At 37.8% G+C, this 26,795-nt stretch overlaps 1 protein-coding gene across 14 annotated transcripts in view; it reads right to left on the bottom strand.

The window, feature by feature from the left end:
- Nucleotides 1-2,868: 2,868 nt before the first annotated feature.
- TBC1D1 (TBC1 domain family member 1) overlaps nucleotides 2,869-26,795 on the bottom strand; it is a 94,445-nt gene continuing 70,518 nt past the window's right edge. For 13 of the 14 annotated variants that reach the window (XM_052683328.1, XM_052683325.1, XM_052683330.1 and 10 more), the window contains 8 exons: nucleotides 22,722-22,907; nucleotides 20,619-20,780; nucleotides 19,080-19,238; nucleotides 14,598-14,842; nucleotides 14,004-14,163; nucleotides 9,493-9,662; nucleotides 7,022-7,192; nucleotides 2,869-4,908 (listed from right to left, as the gene is read on the bottom strand). In XM_052683328.1, the coding sequence (XP_052539288.1) occupies nucleotides 4,708-4,908; nucleotides 7,022-7,192; nucleotides 9,493-9,662; nucleotides 14,004-14,163; nucleotides 14,598-14,842; nucleotides 19,080-19,238; nucleotides 20,619-20,780; nucleotides 22,722-22,907 (1,454 nt within the window). In that variant the 3' untranslated portion in view covers nucleotides 2,869-4,707. Of the gene's footprint in view, nucleotides 4,909-7,021; nucleotides 7,193-9,492; nucleotides 9,663-14,003; nucleotides 14,164-14,597; nucleotides 14,843-19,079; nucleotides 19,239-20,618; nucleotides 20,781-22,721; nucleotides 22,908-24,179; nucleotides 25,799-26,795 lie in introns of those variants that run through there. The other variant, XM_052683339.1, reaches the window with a different exon arrangement.

Raw genomic sequence — 26,795 nt, 5'->3', positions numbered from 1 at the left:
AGCAGGCTGTTAGATTCGTAGAATCACTCAGGTTGGAAAAGACCGTAAAGATCATAGAGTCCAACCACTACCTAAAACTCTGAAAAGCAACCACATCCCCCTCCCCCTTTTTTTAATATGCCCTAAGAGAAAACCAGAAATGCTAAGCTGGAAAGCCCTGCACATACTGCTAATCTTATTGTGAACCTACAGGTTCATGATCTCCAAGTACCAGCCAATGGTCAGCTCTTCAAATTACTCAGTTCTTTGTAATTAATACATGGGAGAAACATGTTGAGTCAACCACTGACTTGCAATTTAACATCTTTGATATTGCAAGGCATTTCATTATCTACAGACAGCATCCTAAACATCAGGATGCTTTTTCAAATATTCCATATAGGAAGGTTCCATGTATTCATTCATTCTATAACATAATATTCTAGCATCTATAGCCCAAAATCTTTTCAAAATCCTTGGAAATGCATGATTCAGTTAAAAGAAAAATGATCAATTTATACAAAGGCTTAAATAGTATCTTCTATATAATGAAGAACTTACCGGTTCACCTTGGGTTATGCTGAAAAGGCCTACTTTGGGGCACTGAATTCTTGCAGCCTCAGGTTTATTTAGATAAAAGGAATGTTTTCTGGCAGCTGCATAAGCACACGAGTACCCAGTCATCTATTCTAATTTAGGTTATGTAAAAGTTGGTGGGTGTCAGCAACACTTTTGCCTCTGAAGGCAATGCCTGGGTTGTACTCTGTTGGTTAGCATGGCTGCCAGCACTCTTCTCCCTCCCACGTACCTGTTCTAGTAAAGCTCTTCTGAAGACCAAATTACTTCACAGGGTGTGACACAGTATGAATATTGTACAGTGATCTAAGGTGCCTCTTGCCTCAAGCAATCATGGCATTCATCCAGCTGGAGTCAAAATGTATTCTTTTCTTTTTTAGACATTTTTCTGCTGCCATCAACCTACCACGCAAATGCAGTACTCTTTTTGAAAAGATCTGGATCATAGTATTTTGAAATAGATGGGAGACTAGTTTGGGTCTTTCTACATAGTGTGACCATTGTGTTATAAGGTCCCCAAGCAAGCTCTAAGAGAACTGGTTTGTTCGCTCAGTGAGTGTGCAGTGGCATGCAGAGACACCAAAACAAGCTCTGACCAGCCCTGCACCAGATTCAGAAGCAATGCAGAAAGCTCCAGGGCCATATACTGGGGAGCAGTAAAGAGAAGTGAGCCAGGAGCTGAGGGTAAAAACAGGCTGGCAGGACGAACATCTCACTAGCAAGGGGCTGTTCTGCAGGACTTGAATGGGACCAGCAGGGCAGAGCAGCAGTCCAGAGCATCAAGGCAAGGCAGGGTGAGTCAAGCCAGGGAGCCAAGTTTATAATAGAGGGTACATGGCCAAGTGCAAGTGTGCCTGCAACACAGTTCTCACTCTAAAGAAGAGAAGGTCTGTAAATATGTGCCTTTCATAAAGACCTTTTGACCTTCTCAATCAGTAGGCACTGCAGTATCATTCTCAAATTCTGTATTAAGTAGTGATATCTGGATATACACAACAGAACAAAATACGAAAATACATCAGGCAGCCATAAGCACAGGGAGCCTCCAGTACCTACCACACACTATCACATTTGCTAGCTGGAAAAGACAAAGGAGAACAAGGTGACACACTGTTCCACAGCAGGTCATTCATCTACATAGTGCTATTCATTGCTGCAGTTTTACAGTAGATCCCTCTTCTTTGTTGCACACACCAGCATTAGTTTCTTCCCATTTCAGGCTTACCTCTTTCTGGACTACTGCATGAATGCCACTCACCAGCACACTGACAGAGCACACCACTGCCTTTGTCTGCACCTTTGGAAGCCAAGGCTGCACACAAAAATGAACTTAGTTCACTTTTCCTTGTTTTTCTTTTTCCCTTTTATTTAGAAACTAAGCGTTATACCTGGGGATTTTTAACTGTAGAAGAAAAGAGGTGCAGAATACGTTGATTGAATCATTTCAACTTGGATCTTCCAGAAACAGATCAATTGTGACTCCTTCTGAGGGTAAGTGGTCACAGGATTTGCAGAGTTTTCATTTGTGTTTTGTTTTTAGAATAGTCAATTTGGAGTCCGAAATTACTGTTCAGATGGAAGACAGTATGTGATAACAATTGTTATTACTCAGGCAACAGGAAATCTAATTTTATATATCCTTGAGGATGTTCACTGTAGCTGGAAAAACATGCAGAAGTGCCCATGAGCAGCTCAGGGCTTTCTAACTACTTATTTCTCATACTCGTGAATGGAAAAACCACAGATTTTTCTGAAGTTCGGAACTGGGTGAATGGACCTCACCTTCTTCCAGGTTCTTCTACTTTGACTAACTGAACTAGAGAGGCCTGGTAACAAAAATGAAATAAGATGGGGAAAGACATACAGAAACAACATACCATATAGCTGTTTCAGCATAACCTGCAGAATGTCTTCAACTACTGCATCCACATTCAGATCCTAGACTAACACATACTGCAAACCCCACTTTGACAGGCACCTGTATTTGTAACAAAATTGTATAATTTGCATATGTAAAAATAGAAAATTCAGCCTCTCGTGCAATCAAACAATCACATGGTAACAAAAGCAAAAAGTTGCTTATTATTAATTTGCCCTTTTGGTGCATTCTGACAACATTTACTTCAGTTCTTATCTACACTGTGAACTTCTGCAATTACACAGATTCTCGGTAATGGACTAAAAGAAAAAAAAAGGAGTGTTTTCCTGGAGTCAACACTTGCAGCTGCAGGTCTCAAGATTCTGAACTGCCACCCCACAAACTACATTTTTGTTTTTAAATGTAACAATAAATTAAAAACATGGATGTAAGCATACATTATTATTACTTTTATTGCTCATTAAAACATCAGTGTATGAATTATGGCACTGTGGTGTAAAAATGCAATGTTACGGAGTGCTCTAACAGTATGAGGTCCACGATAACATGGTCTTGAACATGAAGCATGAATCCCAGTATGGATTTCCAAATAAAAAGCAAGCCTTTGAGGTAAGTGGATTAATAATTAATTTATCTGGAATTTCAATACTAAATGAATACAGAGTGGATTTGCAAGAACGAGCCATATTCAAGACATGACGGAGTGAAACAAAGCGTTCAGAAATTGAATAGAAAATACTCTTTTTCTTCTTGACCTATACAGAGGTATTTGTTCTGCACAATAGATGAATGTTCAACTACAGCCATGATGTGTCAAAGGGTCGTGCATGAAGAAAACAGAAAAACAAAACCTTTCCTACATTTCCAGCCAGAAAAACAAACAAACAAACAACCAAACAACTACGTGCTTTGAAATTTTAAAAATAAGAATAAAAACAATTTAAGTATAACAAAAATCACATCTATGGGTGATTCTCCACCATGACAACATGCTGATGCATATTACCTCTGTCCTTGGGATTAAACAAACCTACAGTACTGTTCTCTAACTCAGAAGCAAACCCATACAACTGGATAGACTGCCATGAAAATTATTGCACTTGCAGCAGTGGTGCTTCAACTGGCCTGAAAACTACTTTCATTGTATTGAGAAACTTATTATTTTTTTTTTTTAAATGTGTAATCTTACTCAAAAGAGGCACTGTATAAAGAATGGTGCCATAATTCAAACAGTCATAACCTTTACAGAGCAGTTTAAGCATCTCTGGCACAACATGAAGCTCTCAAAATGCCTCCAACGCTTACAAAAAAGTCTTAAAGAAAAACATTTCCCAGAGGACTGATGGGCAGAGTACCAAAGAAAGGAAAAATAGAGCGGGGCGTTAGTTTCCCTACAAAATGATGTCTTACATCACACAGCAGATCAGAAATAAATAAAACGAAACTTAAGAGTCCAAATATAAATCCTTGGGTGATACTGCAAGAGTTACAGGCTTCATGAAACCAACGTCAGTGTATTTTGTCAAGCACAATGCAGTTACTATATACAGTATGTATGTTTATCAGGTAATGCCAACTAACAACACACTAATGGATGTTAAACAGAAATACATTAAAACAAGATACTTCTAAAAACAGACGGCAACCCCTAATGACACATAGTTATGTACGATGAAGTCCAGCTCTCTGGAGTCCAATAGATTGACATCTGCAAGCATCAAGAAACAGTTATGTGAGGTGTAAACAGCAAAATTAACAGAACTGAGTCAAGCTGCAGGGGAATTAGACTGTGAAAAATATCTCAAGTCCAATCATAAAACTCTCTGCAAGTGTTAGCACTGCATAGCTGCAACAAGGCAACCATCAATTTGAAGGTTTTACAATGCCATAGTTTTTTCAAAGGAGCTTCTAAAGGATGTGCTATTTACCACACTGTTTATGAACACAAACTATGTAACAAACATAAAGCACTTGGGTTTAGAAGCACTTATGGAAGAATCCTTGACATCTTCACAGTGCACTGTGCACACACTAGTAGGTTTCTCCTGTGTATTGTGACGTGGCATCTTGCTGTTCAGAGCACTTCCATGAAGAAAGATTCCTCCCCAAGAAACCTGTTTCTGATTTGGGCAGCCACAACGCCCCTATCTCACTTTGCTACAGTAAGGCATGTATAATGAAGATGACAATGTCGTATCTCCATGGATGGACAAAAAGACCCAGTTCTTCCCTTTGTTTTTTGCTCTGCTTCTCAGCTCTGTGACAACTGCAGATCAGTCAGCATCCAGGTGCTCTTGTCTAGTAAGCAGAGGCTTCTCATTTGTATCACCAGTCTTTTTCTGCATCTCTTCCACTGCCTTCTGCAAAGCTGTTCTTTCCTGCTCAAGATTGAGAATTGACTCCTTCAGTTTGCCTTCATTAGTCAATAAAAGCTCTACTGTGGCTTCAAGGTTTTGGATTTTTCCATTAGCCACCTTTGACAGAAAGAAGGGAGGAAAAAAGGAGGGAAAAAAAAAAAAAAAAAAAAGGAAATTAATATCTGACTAAATACCTTCCAAAATGAAGGAAAACTATAAAGGTAAAATCCAAGCATGAATGTGATTAGACCTGTGTATTTTAGATGCTGCTAGAGTGTTCTCTGTAACAAGAAGCTTCCTTCTCTCAACTTTATTGCTTTGGATCACAATTAAGCTTAGATTCTAAGGTGACGTAGATCAAATCAGAGAGTAACTGATGTTTTTAATTTATATTCCAAAGAATGGAAGATTATGATAAGCCTCTGTATGGGTCAGTTGTCTGACATTTTTGACCAACCATGTTTGATGAATTCCAAATTGTTTGCAAAGCAAAGACAGCTTTGCGTGTTAGATGTATCCCCATTTAATCTCAGCACTGAGTCCAACAAATGCTGGACTTGGAACGAAGGGGAAGGTGAGGATTTAGTCTGATAGACAACAAATCTTGATAAATTCCTGTTGCTCTGCATTCCTGATTGTCCTTCAAGAGGCTGGAGTTAGGATCCACATGAAACAAAATATAAGATCATTTCAATTCTTTGCGTGAGATCTGTAGCTAAGTTTTTTGACAAAAGCAGAGGTCTGTTTGGAAGTTCCATCGCTGAGCAATGTTTGCAGACAAAAGCACTGGATGGTCTCTGCTTTCAGTTATTTCTCTTCCTAAGGAGTTCATGCCCTTCATATATAACTACGACAGGTTAACAAGTTCAGCCTTTAGGGGCGGAATATTGACAAATCATGACCCACATATTTTGGTCATATTTCTTGCTCATATCTGCAATAGGTCATCTTTCACTACTGGAAAGGAAGGCAAATGAGGCCCACCTCCAAGACAAAGGGGCTGCAACACTACAATAGTCAAGCTTCCCACTCTGATGTTAGGTGCTGAGTTGCCAGCACTGACGTGGAGATGACTTTGTAAAAACAAACAGAAGCCATCTAGGACTGCAAAGCCTTTAGGCATGGGAGCAGGGTGGAAAATGCCCTGCTGCAGCTACCTATAGTACATCTCATCTTGAATCAGACACCAAAAATCCTTTTCTCCTCTGTCTCCTACATTCAACAATTTCTTCATCTATGTGTCTGAAGCTTTACAAAAATGTCCTGCAGAGCAGTTTCCCTTACATCTGTAAGATTTATCTTACAACCTGTAACAGTTTCAGATCTTGTATGGTCAGAATTTACGTTTTAAGAAGATTTTTGTTAAGAGACTTTCCTCTAGGTCTGCGCTGTCGGCTAGCCTTAGTCATTGTGTACAATAAGCTACCAGTGTCTGAGAAATCTATATTCCTTTCACCTATGAATTTATGGAACCTATGTTGTTGACAATAATCAAGAGCTTTGAAACTGTTAGTAGAGCATATTATCTGTTTTTTAACCTTGAAGTCCCTTTTTTCAATCAAATTAACTGCATGATCAGAAGATTTATAACATATTTTCTTATAAAGCAGTCAGAAAGCTGACTTCTTGAGCAGTTAAAGGAAAAGCCCTACAGACCTACAGAGAGCAGCTGGTGTACTGCCAAAGGCTGTGGACTGAATGGGCACAGAACACATAGTAGATATCATTATTTCACATATTATCTAAGTCACATGAGTAACAGTTTTTCAGTAAGAAAACCAACAATCCCCCCTCCCCCATTTTTGCAAGAAAGGCCATATCTTTACAGATAACACAAGCCACAGATGACGCAGCTCTAATTCGTGACAAGGGCATTAGCTTTTCATTTTCAATAGGCAGCTGTAATAAAGCAGTGACTGAAAAATGTAAAAATGAAGTTGCGAAAGCACCACGTGTATTTTTAATCATCTCCTATAGCTATGATTTTAATTACAAGGAGTGCAGTGATTCAACTTTTTCACTAATCACAAGCATGTGCTCTGTTCACTCCCCGTTCTGAGAATTATTTCTGCATTTAAGCTTTAAATGCTAAACCAAACAAAACCACAAGTTGCTAAGCTTTTAAGTCACTAGACCAAACACCAATCTCTTCCATATCTTAGTGTAGAATGGTCTCTTCTGAAAAAAAAAAGTAGATAAATAAGAATGTTAATATGAATATAAACTGTACCTGCAGTTCTTCCAGGAGTTCAAAGTTCTGTTTGCGCAAGCTGCTGTTTGCCTTTTCTAACTTATCCAGTCTCTGATTGTCATTCAAAGATGAATCTATAAGCTCATCCTGAAGCACATGGTATTCAACTTCATAAGCTTGCAGCTGCTTGGCAATATCCATTTCAAACACCTGTCGTGTATGAAAACATTATTAGGTGCTATGTGGATCAAAACTATAGCTCATTTGATGCCTTCAAACCCACAGATCAACACGTGGGTATTGAATTGTTGCATGAAAAAAAAAAAAAAGGACAATTCTTGGCATTAGCATTTCCTACTCAGGAGATAGCAAGATTGAGCCAAACACTGGCACTGGATCTGGATTCAATTTAAAACTTTGGTACTGATTCAGTGCTTCAGCAAAATCACTTATATTGAAGCTTTCAAGAAGTGCAGAATTTATATGCACTTATATATATTTATATATCCCTTTCCTAGCTTGCAAATTTCATGCATCTGAGTTTGGCATGAACTCTCACAGACATATGTGGAATTAGATGCATTTCCAGAAAGTGCAGTCTAAATTCTTGGGCCACATACAAGTCTAAGAGTTTTCCTGTAGCAGTTTCAAATGAAAGCCAGCAGATGTTGCTAGGCTTATTTATGGTTTACTGAGAGAATGAAAGAAGATGAAATTATCTATCCTTACACAAACACACTTCATTTAAACATTATGTAATGTCAAAGTAGATTATTACTGTTAACTATGAATCACTGACATGAGTGCTCTCACTGACAAGAAAACCTTGTATTTTAAAAGCAGATAAAGAAACTGAGGCACACAGAGAAACCTGAAGGAAAAAAACATCAAAAACCAACCAATTATCTCCTTTGGCAGCAGTGAAAAAGCAGCTAAACAAAAAGGACAAGTGGCCAGTTACAGAACATAGAAAGAACAAACGTAGATGTGATTTTACAATGCATCTTGAAAATAGCTCAAGGTTAGAAACCCATGACTTATTACGTACTTTTAAACCTCTTGTAATTTATTTATCCTAGAAATAAGTAAAAAAAATATACCTTAAATGTCTGATGAAATATCAATAATTATTTCCTATTTTATTCACTGCATTACCTACACCTTAGTTATAGTTAAATAAACCATCAGGATTATGAAATGTTCACAACATCTGTTATATATGCTATTAAAAATAATCTCAAGTAGTATACAACTGTATAGCAGAACAAATACAAATCCAAACACTGAAAACAGAGCTTTAATCTGGGTTTGGCTACACATATGGAACGCTAATTTTCTGTATGATCTGAGCATCTCTGGAGAAAACACACTGCTGAAATTTGAAAAAAAGAAACAAAAAGAAACAAAACCAAGTGCAATTCAGCAGGGAAACTGTTAGCTCCTCTCATTGCCTCTATCGCTACCAGCCTTTCTGCTTTTGAGAAGGGAGGGAAATCCCTATCATCATATCCAGAGTATCAAATCTGAAACGGGTGAAAAAATGAGGCGAATCAAAAGCTTGATTTGAAAGGTAACTAACTGAAGGCAAGCTGTGGCACATACACTGAAGGTCAGGTTGCAGAAGGGGTAAGGAAACGCATATGGACTGCAGGGCACGTCAACCAGCCACTCTCTTTAAAGGCAGACCTGATCAAAGAATGAGAATGGCTCTGCCTTGTATTCACTTCTGCCTGCCCACTTTTAAATTCAGAGCAGTCAGAGATGCCTGAACAGAGAGCATCTTGCCATCCTCCTGCTCAAAGCCAGTGGCTTCCTGCAGGTCACCTGAGCACTCAGTCTTTTTGGGCTTTAAGCCTGGTAGACAGCATATACTTCTGTTTACCCACTAGAAATCTCCCACTTTCCCCTTTTGTTTCAATTCACATATATATAGTTTTGGAGCCATCTGCTAGTTTAGCAATATTACATAATTCTCCCAGTCTGCTATTTAAAAAAAAAAAAAAAAAAAAAAAAAAAAAGCTCTAGAATTCCCAGTTTTTACTGTCTATAATCACTGTCTACAATAGGAGGCCACTCTCCCCTAGGTTCTTCAGGGTGAAGTACAAAACCACTGCTGCAACATACCAAGACAGCACCATAAAAGCCAGAAAAGACAAAGTTTGGAGGAAGGCTTCTAGTTCTGTAAAACCCAAGTCAACATTTTTAAAGCTCTTATAAGTCAATTTCTGCTCCTGAAATTAGATTTGGAAAGCAACATTATTTGGAGACCCCAAACTCTCAATTTCATTAAATGCTTCATGAAGTGACCATAACCAATGCATATATGTAAGAATACAGGGGTACAAAACAAGTCATACAGTTCCAAAATTTTTCAGCATCTTCATAACTACAATTACAGATTTTTTCTCAGCTGGAAGTAATATAATACACTGCTGTGAATTTTCTGCAAGAATTTGTTAAAAACAATATTATTTCTTTGCATATTACTCGTAATTTAAATTATTTCATACCTGACTAATCGTCTTTTCCATCTGTACCAAACCCAAGTTGGGGAGAGTGTTCTTAATAAAATCAACAATAGTTTCTAGGTTCTCATGCTGCAGAATCAAGGGCTTGTGGCTTCCCAAAAGGCTTAAGGCCACTTTAAATATAGCCTCTGATCCCTGAAGGAACAGCATATCTGTGAAAACAAAGGAAAAATTAGAGCACACAAGTAATCCCATCTTTTGACAAGAATATTAAAACAATAAAATGTCCAAGAATAACAATTTCTCCTAAGGGTGATCTGGAGGCTAGATATACTCTGCTGGACATGTACATTTATCACTGAGGCTACGGTCTTGGATTTCTTGCAGAATCCCAACTATGACTGCGAATCCACATTTGACTAACATAATCAATGATTTAATTTGTTCAGTGAGTTTTCAGCCAACAAATCCGACTCAAGTTTAAGCAAAGAACACAAAATAAGCCAGGTAGTCAAATTTGGCAGTTTCACTACTTTTTGTGCATTTGGTAGCTTTGTGGGCTTTTTCCTTTTGAGATGTTTGTGGGAACAAAGAAATAAAGTACAAACTGTGGAATTTACTGCTAAGTCTGCAGCTCTCAAGTTAGCTGGATCTCTGCTCTCAGTGCCATTTCAGATTGTAACAGAGCAGGCAGAAACTAATTCCAAAGACACAACTGAAAATCTGAAGCTCTGTTTTCTGATCTGATGGATAAAGCTACAGAATCTCAGTAAGACAGCATGTGTAGATAAATGCATATTTCCCAGCAGCATCAAGTTTCATGTGCTTATTTTTAGAAGGCACCTCAACCACTTACATTAATATTCTTACAGCTACAGGAATAAGTACCCTGAAATCTTAGTAATACAGCTTAAGCGTTAACATTGCAGGTGGCCCTGCAGTGACAGCACCCTGGCGTACATTCAAGCACAATGAAGCCACAGTACATAGTGACCTTTCAATGCAACTTCCTTTCTTTTCTTTTCCTTTACTAGCTTCCTATCTCTTTAAAGAGGCAAGACATAGAAGACTGCAATCAAAGCATTAGACAAGAAACAAACCCATCTGACTCCACCAATTATATGGTCACAGTATAAACAGCACTATCCTGCATCTGACTTTCCTGCTACTAGAACTCAGAATCTTCTATTGGCTTTATTTAAAGAGTCATTATGAGCCAAAATATACAACATACGAAACAGTACTGGTGGACACATCTTTATTATGCTTTACTTTCATTAGGTTCTGTTCAGAATTGTTGAAAGCTGTACAGATAATTAAAAAGTAAAATTCTTCTAGCTAACCTCTTTCTTGCCCACTGCTTTTACTTGTAAGGAAAAGGAAGATAATGTCATTTTAGTCTGGATTTCCTATACTTGTTTTTATTTAGAAAGAGTTTTTCTCCTGCTCTTTCCCTTCCTTGTATTTGAAGCTGTGAATGAAGTAGCTGAGACTCACAAAGTTAGACAATAACACAACACACTGTGTGCCTTCACGATTTAAAAAAGTAAAAAAAAAACAAAACACACACTTGTGATAATGGAAATGACTGCTAGCAAAATCATAGGTTTCTCTGATGTAGTAAAGAACACATGAAAACACTAACTGCCATTCTTCATAAAAGCAGTTCTTTTCTTTCCAAATTTGTATCAGAATGAAATTTCAATCCGCTACCCTGCTCATTCACATTGGAGATGTTGAAACAGTAAGTCATTTCACTTCTCTTTCTCACTGGTTGAGAAAGAAAAGTACAATCAGTAACTAATCACAAACCTTACACTCTGTTGCTACTCATTCTAGAAGTTGCATAAAATTTTTCATCTAATTCAGTTTAGAGCAGGAATGACTGGAAAGGGTAACAGTAGGAATCTGACTCAACTGTCTAATGAAACTGGAAATTATGGGAAAATGTTTTATAGGGAAAGCTGTATGTTTTGACACGGAATGCTAGAAAACAGCTAAGGAACACAAAGAGAAAACAGAGCAGAGAATAGAGTATTTGTGATTCAGCACCTGCCCCACAGAGTTTAACTCAAGGTGACCTGTAAGTTGTTAACAAATGTCTGTATGAGCTGAGCTGGTAATACAGAGCTGAAATCCTTCTCTCATTTAAAATAGAAAGTACTTAACAAAGACCCATTTGTTATCCACTCCCCACACTTCCTGTTCAGTGGGCTGCCAGCCAACACCAGCACAGTGAAGGTACCAAATTAATGTCAGTGTGACTAGCAGCTTAGAGGATTTAAAATTTAAGTTTTATCTATAATCTTGGAATAAAATAAACATTACTTTTACCAAGTAAATAAGTTGATATAGGTATTAAAGAATACATCCTTGTTATGCTGTACTTTCATTAGATCGAGCACAGGGGAAGTGTTGAAAGTTGTACAGATAATTAAAAAGTAAAAAGAAGTTTTTCTGTTTGACTCGTAAAACTGTCCTTAGATTAACCTCTTTATAGCACATTGCTCTTACATATTACTCGTGAAACACTTGCAAAAGTATGCTTTACAAAAAGACAAAAGAAGTATTCTGTAACAACTATAAGTAGCAGCAGGGTTTCAAACATCAAGGGTTCAAAGAAAGTGTTACAAAACAGCAGTATGCTCTAAGTCTTCATAGCCTACAGATGAGTTACTCTGATATTAAAAGGAAACATTAATCTCAAGAGGTCAAACCAGTGAGCAATGAAAACGTACCTAAGCTCTTCAGAAGGCTGTGAATATAGGAGTCAGAACTGGATGGCTCCTAATTTGCCATAATGCTCATAGCAGCCACTAATAAAGTGACAGCTTTAGCCTTTTTCAAGTTTACAGTTGCTTGTTTCAGTCTTTAACATGGATGAAGATGAGATTTTGCTTTCTAATGTAAAATAATGTCCACCACTCTCTATTTATATAATTCCAGTAAACACTGTTTCAAGAAAGACATTTCTACATACTTTCAGACATTAAAAACCTGCAAGTGTTGGTCACGCTGTCCTTCCTTTCCAACAAACATTTAAGATTTAGGTGACAGTTTAAATCACATATGCTTTTCTGTTCTTGACCTAAATAAATTCAGCTCTATGGAGATCATGCATCTTTGCCTTCTATTCTAATGCAAAATCTTGCTTTTGAAAGCTCTGAAAGGCAGAAATCCAAATGTACTGGATAAACAGAGCACTTTTATAATCTTCATTGCAGTCAACAATCCAACTCAAAGACTGTTACTGTCATGTACAGTACTGTGATAGATTAAGAATAACTGAAAGGTGAACTGATGATAATTTCAGTACATGACACTTGCATACAACAATTCATTTAATACTTAAAGACTATTGTAGACAGAAAGGTTAACTTCCATTGACAGCTATCTACTTTGAACTTTCACAAAATAAAAATAAATAAAATTAAAAATGAATGAAAAAATAAGGCAAAATGATATTTCTGTTTTCCCTGGAGATAAGGTGCTAATGACAGGACGTCATTCTATTTGGTGTATATTATCCTTATCACTGTGATTTCTTTTAACACTGTTTATAGCATGACCAGTAACAGGACTGGGTTGCTGTTGGCTCATCTCAGAATCTGCATTTATTATTTTCTATTGTGGTAAATGATATTGTAACTTTCAAAGACATTAAAGTGTCAGCATTTATCACTGTGTAGTTACAACTCTAAAGTGACACTACGGAAAAGGAAGAAAATTCCTTTCAGAAGACAGAAAACAGTAGGAGAGTTCCAATCTGTCCTGCTTATCATGGTAGATACAGTGCCACATAATGCAATGGAAAAACAAAGAACTAAAAAGAAAATAAGGCACTTTCTCAATAGCAATTAATCTATAAAACGCACTGATAAGAAAGCATCAAGGTGAAAACCTCATGTGATTAAAAAAAAAAAATAGATCACTACTTCTACAGATTCCAAGAGCCTAAACACAGTGGTGTATAACATTTACCAGTTTTTGCAAAGGAGATTATCCTTCAGGTTAGAAGTGTAAGGACAGCCAACAGGAGTTTAAAAGCTCTATGCTTCTGCAGAGTAAATCCGTTATTAAACTGCACGGGTCATCTCTGTGTATGTTTTAGAAACATAACCTTCAAAATTATTTTCCAGTTACAATGTTGGAGACAGTGACAATAGAATAAATGGATACATTTCTCAGATGATGCCTTGTGTACCTCTCTTTTCAGCTTGCAACTAAAATAACTCTAGGCATTTAAGCGGTATTGTCATGCCACCATGCTTTAATGGTCACAAATCTAACATTCTCTCTACAGGTGACTACAGGGTGGAAAAAGGTAGCAATGAGAATGAAATGTGAGACTGTTTGGAACTGTTGTATGTTCTTCTCTCTTCTATTTTACTGCAAACACTACATGCTTCGTAGGACAGCTTCCTACTGATGAACAGTAGTACAAAACAAAAGTAGTACTCCTGGATGTCTGGAACAAGTTGGCTGAATCCTCATAGCAGGATTCCAAATACAAGATGTCAAGAAGAACATACTGAAATTTTATGAAGAATTACCAAATACTCTTGCGACAAATCCGAGGGGAAACTGTGAGGCGAACATGGTGAGGAACCAGGGAGCAGCATAGAGGCTGGGGCCAATCTCATGTTCTTCAAGGTGGTTATAGAGGTCTCGATGGTAGTCATGAAGAAGTCGGGATAGTTGGTACATCTGGATCTGCACGAAGAAGACAGACTAAAGCTAAATATGGTGTAACAGCCATAACAGCAAAGTCCACACTTCATCATCTTACTAGAAACAGTGAAAGATATTTGTCGGGTGATGTTTGGACTGATTTTTGCAAAGAAAAGAATACTCGGAAATACCCACATAGAAGACCAAGGATGGGGCACCCATGAGCCTACAACACACTCATTTAAACCTCAAAAACAACATATACCAGAATTCTTGCCTGGCTTTCATAGATTTTCCAGTAGCTTATTTTAATTTGAAACACTACATTTAAATTGATCCATTATTTTTCCAGATCATCACCTTCCTTTTTGAGAAATGAATTTAAGGTCAAGTCCATACATTGACAATGCTATATCTATATTGTTTTATTGTCACTTATCATCAGTATTCTTGTATTAGAAAAATAGAAATTATACCTGTAGAATTGTCATGTCAGGACGATACTGTTTTCTTAGCCCCACATCAAACATGAGAAACTTCAGCATTTTAAAAGCATCTTCTTCACTCATATGAAGTAGCAGAACTCCTGCTACAAAACTAAGTCCCTGGCAATATCCTACTTCCTGGTCTAGAAGGGAATAGGCTTTCAAAATATTGTAGAGTGACAGCTGTCCAGCTCCCAGCTGTGCTGAGAAGTACGGATGTGTTGGAAATGTGCGTCCTGTGAACATAATTAAGGTTATGTTAAAAAAGTGAAACAGCAACAACAAAAAAAACAACCAACCAACAAAAAATAATCAGACTTTCGTCCCAGAAAGGCTCCAGTATCCACCTGTGGTGCCATTCAGAATCTGAACACACGGTCCTGCGCAGTCTGCTCTAGGGTAGGGCACTGGACAAATGATCTTAAGAGGTCCCTTCCAACCTCAGTCACTCTGTGATACTGCAGTTCTGCAAGAACATTTAACAGCCTCAATTTCACAGATATTTTTGAAAATGTTTCCAGAAGACAGCATTTTTTTTCTTCCTAGTCTCTCCCTATCAGATTTCCCCAGCTACATACCTGAACTGAGAAGAAATTTGAATATGCCTTTTGTTCTAGTATTAAGTGGAGCATGTTTTTCAGTTGCCCACTTGTTAAATACCACCCCACCCCTTAGCGCTTGGAATGCTGCCGTGCTGCTGCCTAGATAACATCGGAGCTCCCATTTCAATGAGACAAAGCCTGGGGCAGAGTCCTTCTGCCATCTGGTAACTGCTGTGGCCTGTCACACACCACTCCAGCTTGCAATTTCTGACCAGGTCTCCGTAGGCCAGGCCCTATCACATAACCGAATGCTGGTGAAGCAGAGTTTTTAGCTTCCACTTGTACTGGTGTACTGTTCCTTTGCCTCCTCTGCCACAACAATGAGTTATTGCAGCACAGTATGAAGACAGATCTGTGCAGCCTTGCTCACATGGCAAGGTGCCTTTCAAACAAGTCACAAAGAAAAATCACATGTTGAGCAAGAATAGAAATGCTAAGAAATTCACAAAGCAGTAAATAGAGGGATCAAAGTGCTAAATTCACAAGCGATTCGGTTCTGAGTGCCATGGCTCTAACCTACCCACAAATTCTAACTTTTACTTAGGAGTAAACAATTTCTGGTTTTGCTGAAAAGAGGCTGAAATGAACTCTGGTACCTCAAGAGTGCTGCTATCTATTACTTTATTTCTGGCCTATAATAAAACAAAATATAATTTTCTACTGTGCTCAGCAAACAGCGAGCGATGAGCACAGCAATTTCCTATGCTGATACCATCTGGAGTTCAGTTTACTCTGACCTGGCAAAAAAATAAATCAGTTACTGAACATAAACTTAACGTTCAGAACCTGAAATCCCCCCTGATTGCAGCAGATATGGCCAGAGAATGAAACAGACAAAAAAAAAAAAGTACCAAGGAACTGCATCTTTTCTCTTGTGCATGTAGTAAAGCAGCACAGTAACAACATGAACTGGGGCAGGAGAGTGGCTGCTGTACTTTAAATGTGCATCTCAATGCTCCTCATTGTCAGGAAGCAGTATTTACACATGAAAACACATCAGTTCAACTGATTAGTTCAACTAAGCGCAAGCAATACTTGAACAGCTTAGCATCTTACCGCGTTAGCAAGACATTTTGGGGTTAATTTGGGAAAGCTTTTAAAATATTTTAACCATAGGTAACAAGAATATCAGTTCTTCTATCCAGGCAGAAGTGCATGCTTTTCAGACAGATTCTTGAGGATCTATTTAAAAGAAACAATTCTGATGGCCTGAAGAAACAGAAGCCAAAACGCAAATTCCTTTTAGCTGCCTATCCATCTATGCTGCACAACGCTACTCTATTTCAACGTGTGTTACTAAAGCTTTCAGCTTCCTAGTTCAATCTTACTGAAAAAACAGGAGCCCATCCTTCCCCCCACAACTGGGCTAGCAAATAACTCTCCCACAAAAACAGTACTTTGCAGGAAAACAACCATGCACTGTCGCTGATTTGCACACAGTCACTTGTCTCTACAAGCAGAGCCCAGGAGAGAAAGTATTCGCGTGAGAGAAAGAGCTGAGTAGTACTTGTGTGTAAAACCAGACAGAAAACAGGAACAGCTTGCTGAGCCAGCCCCAGGCTGTGGTGTAATAAACTCACCCTCAGGCTGCTGCCTGTGCTTCCTGCTGTCCGTTATCCCACTTCTTTCCCCCATGACACCACAGCGTCATCTCTGGTGTGCAATGGACTCTGCTCTTCTCAACCAACTCACTGACTATCACAGAACTGTTCACCCCTTACTATGGCACCTCAATGTGACAGAATCCTAACATATTACGTTGCCGGGGGGATATGAAACCACATACGCTGACTAACAGGTACTTGCTAGCAAATTATCTATGATTGCACATAAATGTCTATCACAAAAACAACAACAACAAAAAACCCAAACGTGTCTACATGTCTGGCATTGTGCAATCTAGGGGAATTCCTAGAAGTCTGGAGGGAAACAACACCTGCATGCACTGGCACTCACCTATTCCCAGCTGGCCACTTAAGGCCCCTGGAGTGTCACACGCTTCCCAGTGCCACTCCTAAGCCTGGCAAGCTGGTCAAATATAGAGAAGTGAAGGTGATGTCAATGGTCATTGTCCCCACCTTAACCTACACCAGTTATAGAACTGCACCTCTTCTGTTTTGTTTTGTATGCACTGACTGTATATTTCAACTTATTTTACCAAATATTGCAAAACACCATCTGAAAGAGGAAGAAAATATTCTCATGTACTTTGTAAAGCTTAGTTCACTATCTAAACTCAAGAAATCTTCTCACAGTTCAGTACATCTGGAAAACCGTCTGCATATAATGTTATTAAGAAGTAGGTGTCCCTGAACATTCTTGAGAATAAATGACCTCTCACCAGGCAGTTCTTCCATGTGACAGAAAGGGTATGTGACCTTATTTGCAACTGAAATACTATTTGAATACAGTTGTAAAGAACAGAAGTATGACAGAATAATTCTGTATGACGCCTTTAGAGAAAAGGCAGTGAGCATTAATCACTCAGATCAAACAAAGCACAGATCTATAATTTTTATCATCCTATAACATGATGTTATACATATATATATACATGATACATATGTATATGTACATACATGTATATATATATATACATACACACACATGATAACATGCTAGTTGCAGTATGTAGATTTTCCATTGACAGCTTTTTCATGGTAAATTCATTTATTCAAACTTAATTATTGCTCCACACAGCCTCTCAGACTCAAACCACAAACCCTGTAATACACAACACTTTGCAAACTCTATCATGCTCTGGAAGAAAAGATTACTTGTTTCATTTAATTTGAAAGAGCTGTTATGAACACAGTAGACCACAGAATCTCACATGCAAGTGATGGCATCCTCATGGAAGAACAATTGTTTTTTTGTTGTCTTGGTTTCCAAGACAATAAACTGAATTGAAATATCCAAGGGAAAAAAGAACGGTATCTATCTACCTATATGTATACCCATACATCTCCATGACCATATATTCAAATGGATAACCTATGGATTAACTATAAAAATGTCCAATTCAGCCATACACCAGTGAGGTATTATTAACTTGTATCAGGTGAGTTTCTTTCAAGCACAAATACTTTTGCAAAGATAAATGTTAGACATGTGAACATATGAGTCAACAACAGCATGATTTTGAACAATCACTGTCACATTAGAAATCCTTTAATGACTGCAGGAGAGTTCACAGAATTCTTAACACAGTTGAGGAGCAGCCATGCTAGTCTGCTGCTTGGGGTCACAGATCTGTCTGAAGTCCACCTTCAAGACACTTTAAATTTAAAAGCCTTGGTTCCTAATCACTCTCTACTACACCCAGTGGAGAACAGTGTGTGTATCTCCACAGACCAATTCATCATCTTAAATCAGGAGCAAGTTGCTGCTTGAAGTTAGGCAGTGGGAACATCCTGCTGAGAACTGCCTTAAAAAGAGCTTTTGAGCTGTTCATAATTGTTTCAATACAAGTAAAAATACCAGCTACCATCATCTACCACTGAAAGTAAAACTTCTGTGTTATTTCAAGTAAGGGTATTTAGGAGAGACAGTAGATGCTGGGTATCACAAATGAACAGCACTTATTCTACAATCTGCACTTAAATACTGACTTATTTTCTCGGGGATTTCTATTCCACCATTAATATCTGTAATACAGATCCAGCCCCTAATTACCACATGTTGCAAAGGTTCTCTGTGCTTGAAACACGCATTCCACATTTTCCTATTGACATCAAGTAATAGTTTGCATTTAGATGAGACTAAAAGCACCTCTTACCAACAACCCATTATTAAGTGGTGAGAGTATTTTACTACATTACCTTCTTTTATTTCTCTTCCAGCAATCAGAATCCCCCCCAGCTGTACTTACCTAGGTCAATAAGTATTGCATGTTGTTGGGAAGTCAGTTGTTTAAGGAGTTCTTTATAAGGTGTGTCCTTTGGTTGTTGTTTATTTGGAAACTGATGTTTAAGATGATACTGCTCTGCTAGAAACTTCCAGATCTCCCCACGGTGGTGACGTGGTACTCCTGAGAAGAAGGTCATTAAAGCTGTAATCTCCACTCATACTGAGGGTTCAGCTACCACTGACCTAACAGAACTGAGGAACTCAAGCAAGCAGATCCCTATCTGCTACCTCTAACAGACCATAGATCAAACTAGTGTTGTTCTTGTACTTCCTTCACAAACAGAAGAAACCAGCAATGTAACAGGAGAGATTTAAGGAGGAAGCAGGGTGAGCTGCCTAAAGTCTAAGGTTAGCACTTACAACCAGTCTAGAACTATTAAAGGAGGCAGCAAATATTGTCTACTGCTCTCTAAAAAGCTAGATGCTTATCACCCATTTTCCACACTAAAGCACACAACAAAGCTTTGCAATAGAAGTAATTAACATTTTCTCAATAAAACAGTGATGCCGTTGTTGGCAGTAAATTTTAGGAAGCTAGAATGCACACACAACAAAAGTATAAATGTGCACTTTTTGCCTATTTGCACTGCTTACTCAAGTTATTTTTAACAGTTTTCATCTAAACTACAACTTGCAAAATTGAATTTAAATGCATTTTTCATTTTTGCTTACATATGATATTTGACAAAACTTGGCTCTAACAACATGGTTTCACTACAGTTAGGCTATACAGAGATGCCTGTAGCATTAAAAGCCATGGGTAACTTACCCATCTGCAGGCTACTTGAATCTACTAGTAACAATCCATTAAACAGGGATTTATTTACTTATTTATGTTGCATCACTCCAAGTTTAAGTGCTGGTTAGAACACCAACACGCCAGAATCATCAGATTATCAAGAGAAACCAAATTTTTCTCATGTTCACATACCAATGGGACAGAACCCTCTATCTGTACGAAATGAAGAATAACTGTGGCAATGAGCTGTGGTAAAAAGCAGTTCTAGAGAGAGAGCAACGTTCACTGTTTGTATGTCCATGTACTACCCTAGCTGGAACAGAGGATTTCCAGCTAACGCTGCAGACATCTTCTTCAATCTTTACACTGTCACACTGTTGGCATTATCTAGGCTTACTTCTTTCATTACAACTTTCTATTTACAAAATTGGGTTGCAACTATTGTAATACACAGAGGTACTTTGCACCTCTCATAGAAGAAAAGTTTTCATTAAAAAAAAACCAAAACACAACAACAAAACCAACAACAAACAATACCCAGTCTCTTAACACCAGTAATACAGGGGCAGCTAATGCTGAAAGGAAACAATAACAACATGCACCTGTGTAACCATGAAAATACTGAACACTGTTACTCGTGCAGTCAGCAGCCTGAGAAACATCTCTAGTGAGAACCTGTTTAGAAGGAGCAGTCAAGAAGTCACCCTATTCCTTTTCAGTTTGCAAGCATTTCAAGAACACAAGATAACAAACAGTGCTTACCTTGCCCAACAGCAGAGTGGATTTTTTCCACATCAAATTTAATCTTTGACCTTCCAGGCGTACTCAACATTTTCTCCCAAATCAGAGTTACTTCTTTCAAGCATGGTGTGATTTCTTCATAGTCAAGCTTCAGACGTCTGTTCTGCAAATTATTTTCTGAGGCTGGGAAACAATATCGTAAGTGCACCAATTAACACTGATTAATACTTGTAAAATGGATTGATTCACTTAGAACTTCACCAAACAAACAGTTGTGCAATCTACCTAAAATTGAGGCCTCTTAATTGTCAAAATTGGTGTGACTGTGCTGTGGGTTGGTGTTTGGGTATTTGTTTGTTAAGGTGTTACATGCAACTACATGTATTAACAGTGTTTCACATATTAAACGAAGCAATGAAACTCCTTACAGCTTGTCAGCTAACAGTGCTCACTGCAGCACAATAATCTGTTTTGCAAGTACTGTTTCACTGGCTGCACTGTTCATTCAGCAGCTACCTAGGACACATACCTTACTCCAAAGTGCCCACTGTACACCTGAGGCCAGCACGTTTGCCAACACTTGCCTCATTCACTCACTAGCTAGCTTCAGAAATGTGCATCTTAGTGAATTTCTGACAGGTTTGCAAATGGACAGGAAAAAAACCAAAAACAACAGAGCATCTGATTAAACTTATTGAAGTTTGAATGGATATTATTGCCTAGCAGTTGCCAAGAACTTGATTGGTAGTGGTAGATACAGATAACCTGAAGACAAAAGAACTTTTAAAAAAGCTCAGGAGCACAGATATATGAAAGGAAATTTGTTTCCAAATACAAGATCCCATAAAAACACAAGGCACAGAACAACCTGATAAAAGCTCATTTCTGATATCCTGCTCTAAATTGAAGGGGTTATATAAATCATTGTTCTCAGTTTCTCTTTCTCTAAATACTTTTCATGGCACCTATCACTATGCATTTGGTTTACACAGACATGTTTTGCTGTAATAGCCATTATGTATAAAATACATTAATGTGCCTGACACCTTTGGAGTTTGTAGGAAATTCAGGCAATCAAGTGCCCTTCAGATATCAGAGCTGTACTAGAAGCAGCAAATAGCTTACAGATAGGTAAATGCTTTGGGGGATCATATGCAATGTCCAAAGAAAGCATTTCCTTCTTACTGGAAGGAAGCTGGAAGTCTCAGCCTCATTTTAAAAAAGGATTTTATAGTTGGTATATCTATCAAACTTTTTGCTCTGGTGGGACCTGTCTCTACATATTTGTTCTCTGTGGAAAACAATCCCTCTCCAAATTTACTCAAAGTCAAACAAGAATTGCCATTTTCATGCCAGTTTCCCACCCTTGGGGGACACAGGTGACTACTCCCTTCTTGAACTTCCAAAATAATCCAAACAAACATTTATGTTCTCCTCATTCACAGGGAGCAGCTCTCAGAGACAATCACTGGTGATTCTGTATGCAGCTCTACAATAAAATCAGTATTCTTAATGAGCTGCCTTTTGAATTTAAATGTCAAACTTGCCACTATGATAAGACTTGTTACAGAGATGCTTTTGGCCACAGGAAAAAAATGGGTTAAGAAACACTCCAAGTTTCATCACACTTGACTAATATAAGTTATTACTACTGCATAGAGAGCTTGCTTGCATGGTGCTTGCATTACTGCATGCACCTACAGGCTGAAGTCCACAGCCAGATCCTTAAGAACTTCAAAACTGGATAAGTAAAACTCTGAGTTGATCAACACTTAAACAAAGGCTTATAGATGCAAGTGTAAAAATAATTCAATTCATGATAGTGATTGTGCTGAATTCGTTATCATCACTTTTAGATGCCAGATTGAAGTACTTCAACCACTGTAAAACTAAAAAGGGTAGCAGTTAATATGAAGTAAACAAATTATAAGGGTAAGTGCTAAGAATAAAAAAGTAAATAACTGCCTTTTGTAATGAAAGCTGAGGAAGACACTGCCAAACTTTTTCAACTTTATGTGTCTAAAACATTTCATTAAGGTTTGACTCAAACACTGTGAAGGTCTCAGCGCAAACCAAAATATTTAACTTGTACTGCAGTAATGCACAATGAAGAGCTTCACCAACCTTGTAACTTCTGGTTTTCTTTCTCCATTCTGAGGAGCAGTATTTGCTGAATAATGGCTTTCTTCCACAATTCACGAAGCTCACGGGATGTCCGTTTTCTTTCTTCCTTCACCGGACCAAAGGGGCCATCTTCACACACTGGTTCCAAAGGAGATCTGGGTGGAAGTTCTCCCAGCTCAGTGTAATCTTTGAAAGACAGAAGTTGTTATGAACTACTTAGACTTCATGAATGGGTGAACAAAGGGACACATCTCCAAAGATTGCACGTATGTCCATGTATACATATCATGCATTCACTCGTATCCGTCTATAGATGTATACACATACATACAGAGAAGGTAGAGATACCTACCAAAGCATGGTTTTTCAAATAACAGTTTCAAGCAGATTTGCAAAGTTTCTTATGAATCAGAATCATATGGCCTAACACTAGACAAACAACCCAACAACCTGATAAAAACTGCACCATACGCCAAGAACACAGCTTACTAATTGCAGTGCCACAAGGACAGACCTCAAAGAAAAAAGGCACATCTGAGAAACTGAAGAAATGTAACCTAGAATTGAAACCCAGCTTGGTTCAAGTAGCATATCACACTAAAGAACTCATTTAATTAAAAAAATAATCTCTAAACTGTGTTTGACAAAGAAACTCCACACCCATAGCTGCACAAACCCACTACTGAAGCCATACAATGGGATAATTACCTGCTCTTAAAGTAAACATATAGAAAGGGAGTCAAACAACTAAGATATTTATGCTCTTGTTTCTCATTTTTAATGACATCATAACTTTGTGCATTTTTTCTTTTGGCTTCAACTGATCTACCACAAAATGATGCTTTTTGTCAGACATAGAAGGTAATTCTAAGAAGTCTAAAAAGACTACAAAAGAAAAGGACAATTAAATAAACCTCATGCAAATTGAGAAATGTTCCTTTTCAGGGAACATTTGGTTTTTCATTAAGTTATCAACATAAGAAGTTCTTGTACTTTGCCTTCTTAGCGCCTGCTATCGTCATTTAATTTTACCATTATTTTATACAGCCTCTCTGAAAACTCAATAGTCTATATTTAGAAGAAAAAATAGTTTATTTGCCATCTTTAAAATGAATGATCAAAAGCCTACCCACTTCTTTCTACTCAACTCCACATGCTAAGTCATAGCCACAGCACTTCTTCCTCAGCCAAACTGAATGTCTGAGGAATATCTCCATACAGAGAAGCTGACCAGTTACACATCCAAGAAAACGACCTAAAATACATGTAACTAAAATCCTATTGCCCAGATTGTACAAACAAGGGCAAATACATCTGTTCATGCTCCTGAAGCAATTATTTTGATTTCTTGATCCATTTCTTTATCATTGTCTAGCATAGAGATAAATTTCACACTGAACACAACATACTTGCAAAATATCGTATCTCTACAAACTAACAAAATGAAAGGTTTTTTACCCCTTTAAATTCTGCTCAGAAAGCCATCGTGTGTCAACTCACACAGTTCATATGCAGCTATTCTTTTCTTGTTTGTTCGAAGGCACTCGCACAACTGAACTCAGACAACTAAATATGAATGGAAATGTTCACAGCTGTTGGCTTCTGCTTTTCTGCTTTGCCACTGTCAGTCTTTTCCTCTTGAAGAGTCAGAGAGGAATAGGGCGGATCCAAATGGCACCTGTTTTCTTATACAACATTTATCTTTGTGTTACCACAGTTAAATTCAAGTACTAAAATGTATTTATAAAAATAAATGCAACCTCTTTGGCTAGCAGGCACAATTTAAAAGTTTACAAACTCAAACTCTGGATAAAAGTGTGGATTTCCAGGCTTTGGGTAACTACAGCATTTCAGAGAACAGTGAACTTCATGGGATAGTAAATTAAGCAAATTATAAATACCCTACAGCTTACATGGCAATGCTTTACAAAGTAGGAAATACTGACACAGATGCACTCAGAAATACAGTTGGTTATTAAAAATATTAATATAATGAAGAAATTATATTAGATCATTTAAAATAAAATGAGAAACTTTTTTTTTTTTTTTTCCCCCACAGGTACAAAAAGACAAAAAGACATCCCTAGGCAATGATCTGCAACTATAGAAGAGCTTTAGCTAAGTGATCAGGTAGAGAAGGAACAATAACTCAACTTGTGCTGGCAATTAAAGGAAACTTATCTTGATTTGATTCTTGCTTTTGATGTACACAGTGTACTACTAGCAATGTGCTACACATCCTTTTCTACAATGACTACATATAGCAGGTTTTGCCCCATTTTTAGTGCATATTTAAAACCATGAGGGAAATGCTCCTAAGAATAACTGTCAGAACTGGCTTTACTTGCTTTAGCAGACATGGAACTTGGGGAAAAAAAAAGAATTCAATCCATTAGGAAAGTCCTTTTTGTCTTTAATAATGCATTATATGCACAAAATAACACAAACTTAAGAGAAAAGAAATCACAAAAAGGGTCACCAAATGTGAACATGAAAAACAAAACTGGTATGGGTAGGAACATTTTTATCCACTGTATGCTGTTATCTACTCGCTTCTTGTTACATTTTCAGACTAGTCAATATCAGATGCAGGTACATCTTGGGGGAAACAAATCTCTTCCCATTAACTCATCCTTTCAGGGATTTATGGATCTTTCAGAGTTAAACATGTATTCTGGTTTTAAGTACAGATATATGCATGTCAACGTTAGAAGGTACCAGAATACTTGCAGAGTCATCTTATTGTCAACCACTTATAAAAAATAAAAAAAATAGGCTGCCAAAGACATGAAATGAAGACACTGCTTCCCTTAAAGGAAGGATAAGTTTAAATTTTTCCTGTCCTTAACGTACACCCAATTTTTCAATGCAAATTTTGTTGACTGGTCCTCAATGACCAACTTAAAAGCTCATCTTCTACTTCACAGGTTATGTTTTTCAGTTCTAGCCCTCTAGCAATCAAACCTCAACGTTGCAACACTTGCATCACTGCAGAGCATGCATCTCCTGGGAGCACGGCCCTGCTTCTATTTAAAATGAAAATCCTCATCTATTACTGACAAACTAAAGACACTAGAGGAAATTTAGCTCACAGAGGTTAAGGCTATAAAAGAAAAAAAAAAAAACACAAAACAAAACGACAGCAGAAAGGTTATAAAATTCTATAAGCTGAACTATTACCATTGTCAATCCTACTTCTAATTCCTTCGTGGAAGAGTTCTAAGCTTGGTTTTGACTTCCAAATGGCAGTTCCTTTTCTATCTCTTTTTTTTTTTTTCCCTCCTTTCTCTTATCACTTGTGGACATTTAACAGAAAGTCTAAAGTCTACACTGATAAAATCTGACACATTCACAACCTGTTTTTCTTCCCATCACCATACTGGCATGTACCAGGATGTACAGAAACCAAAATAAACCCATTTAATGGCTCAAGCAACTTGGTAAGTTTGCAGAGTTGCGTCAGGTGTTTGGCTGGCAAAGGTGGGGAGGCTGAATGTTCAGGTAACCCCTTGAAGCAAAGTATAAAAACGGACATTTGGTAAGTCAACACTAATCCATGTCCAGGAATACATAACAGAGTGACTGACAAATATGCCATGCAGCTTTCCTGTCCTGAACAGACTGGAGTTACAGATATACTGTAACAAGAAACCAAGTATTTAATTAATATATACAAGTGATCTGGAGGAAAACAGGAAAAGCAAAGGTAACAACTGAACTGAATGTAACTGAACATAGCTGGGAGCACACACTCCTCTGAACCAAGGTGCCACATACTAAAAACCATGTGCAGCTTTCAAAACTTGAGAAATTAATAAGTATACTTAAGGAGGATCTCAGCACATGCTGAAAGACTGCTTCCTTCTTCATCTGCCAATCTCAACAGCTTTTGTTGACTCCTTTTCCATATTTGACCTGTACTCTTTTCAAACATATTACACCCCTCACTGCTCATGAAAGTGTATAAATGAACTAGCACATGCACACATACCTCAGACTCGTAGCGTTATGATGCTCCCACATCCTCTGACACTCGAGAAAGAATAAGCTGAGAGCAGGCCCACAGTAAGAATG

This window comes from Tympanuchus pallidicinctus, unplaced genomic scaffold (assembly GCF_026119805.1).
Source record: "Tympanuchus pallidicinctus isolate F22 unplaced genomic scaffold, pur_lepc_1.0 scaffold2, whole genome shotgun sequence".
NCBI classification, from domain to species: Eukaryota; Metazoa; Chordata; class Aves; order Galliformes; family Phasianidae; genus Tympanuchus; species Tympanuchus pallidicinctus.
Note: the sequence above shows the minus strand (reverse complement) of the source record. Positions and strands in the feature narration are given on the sequence as shown.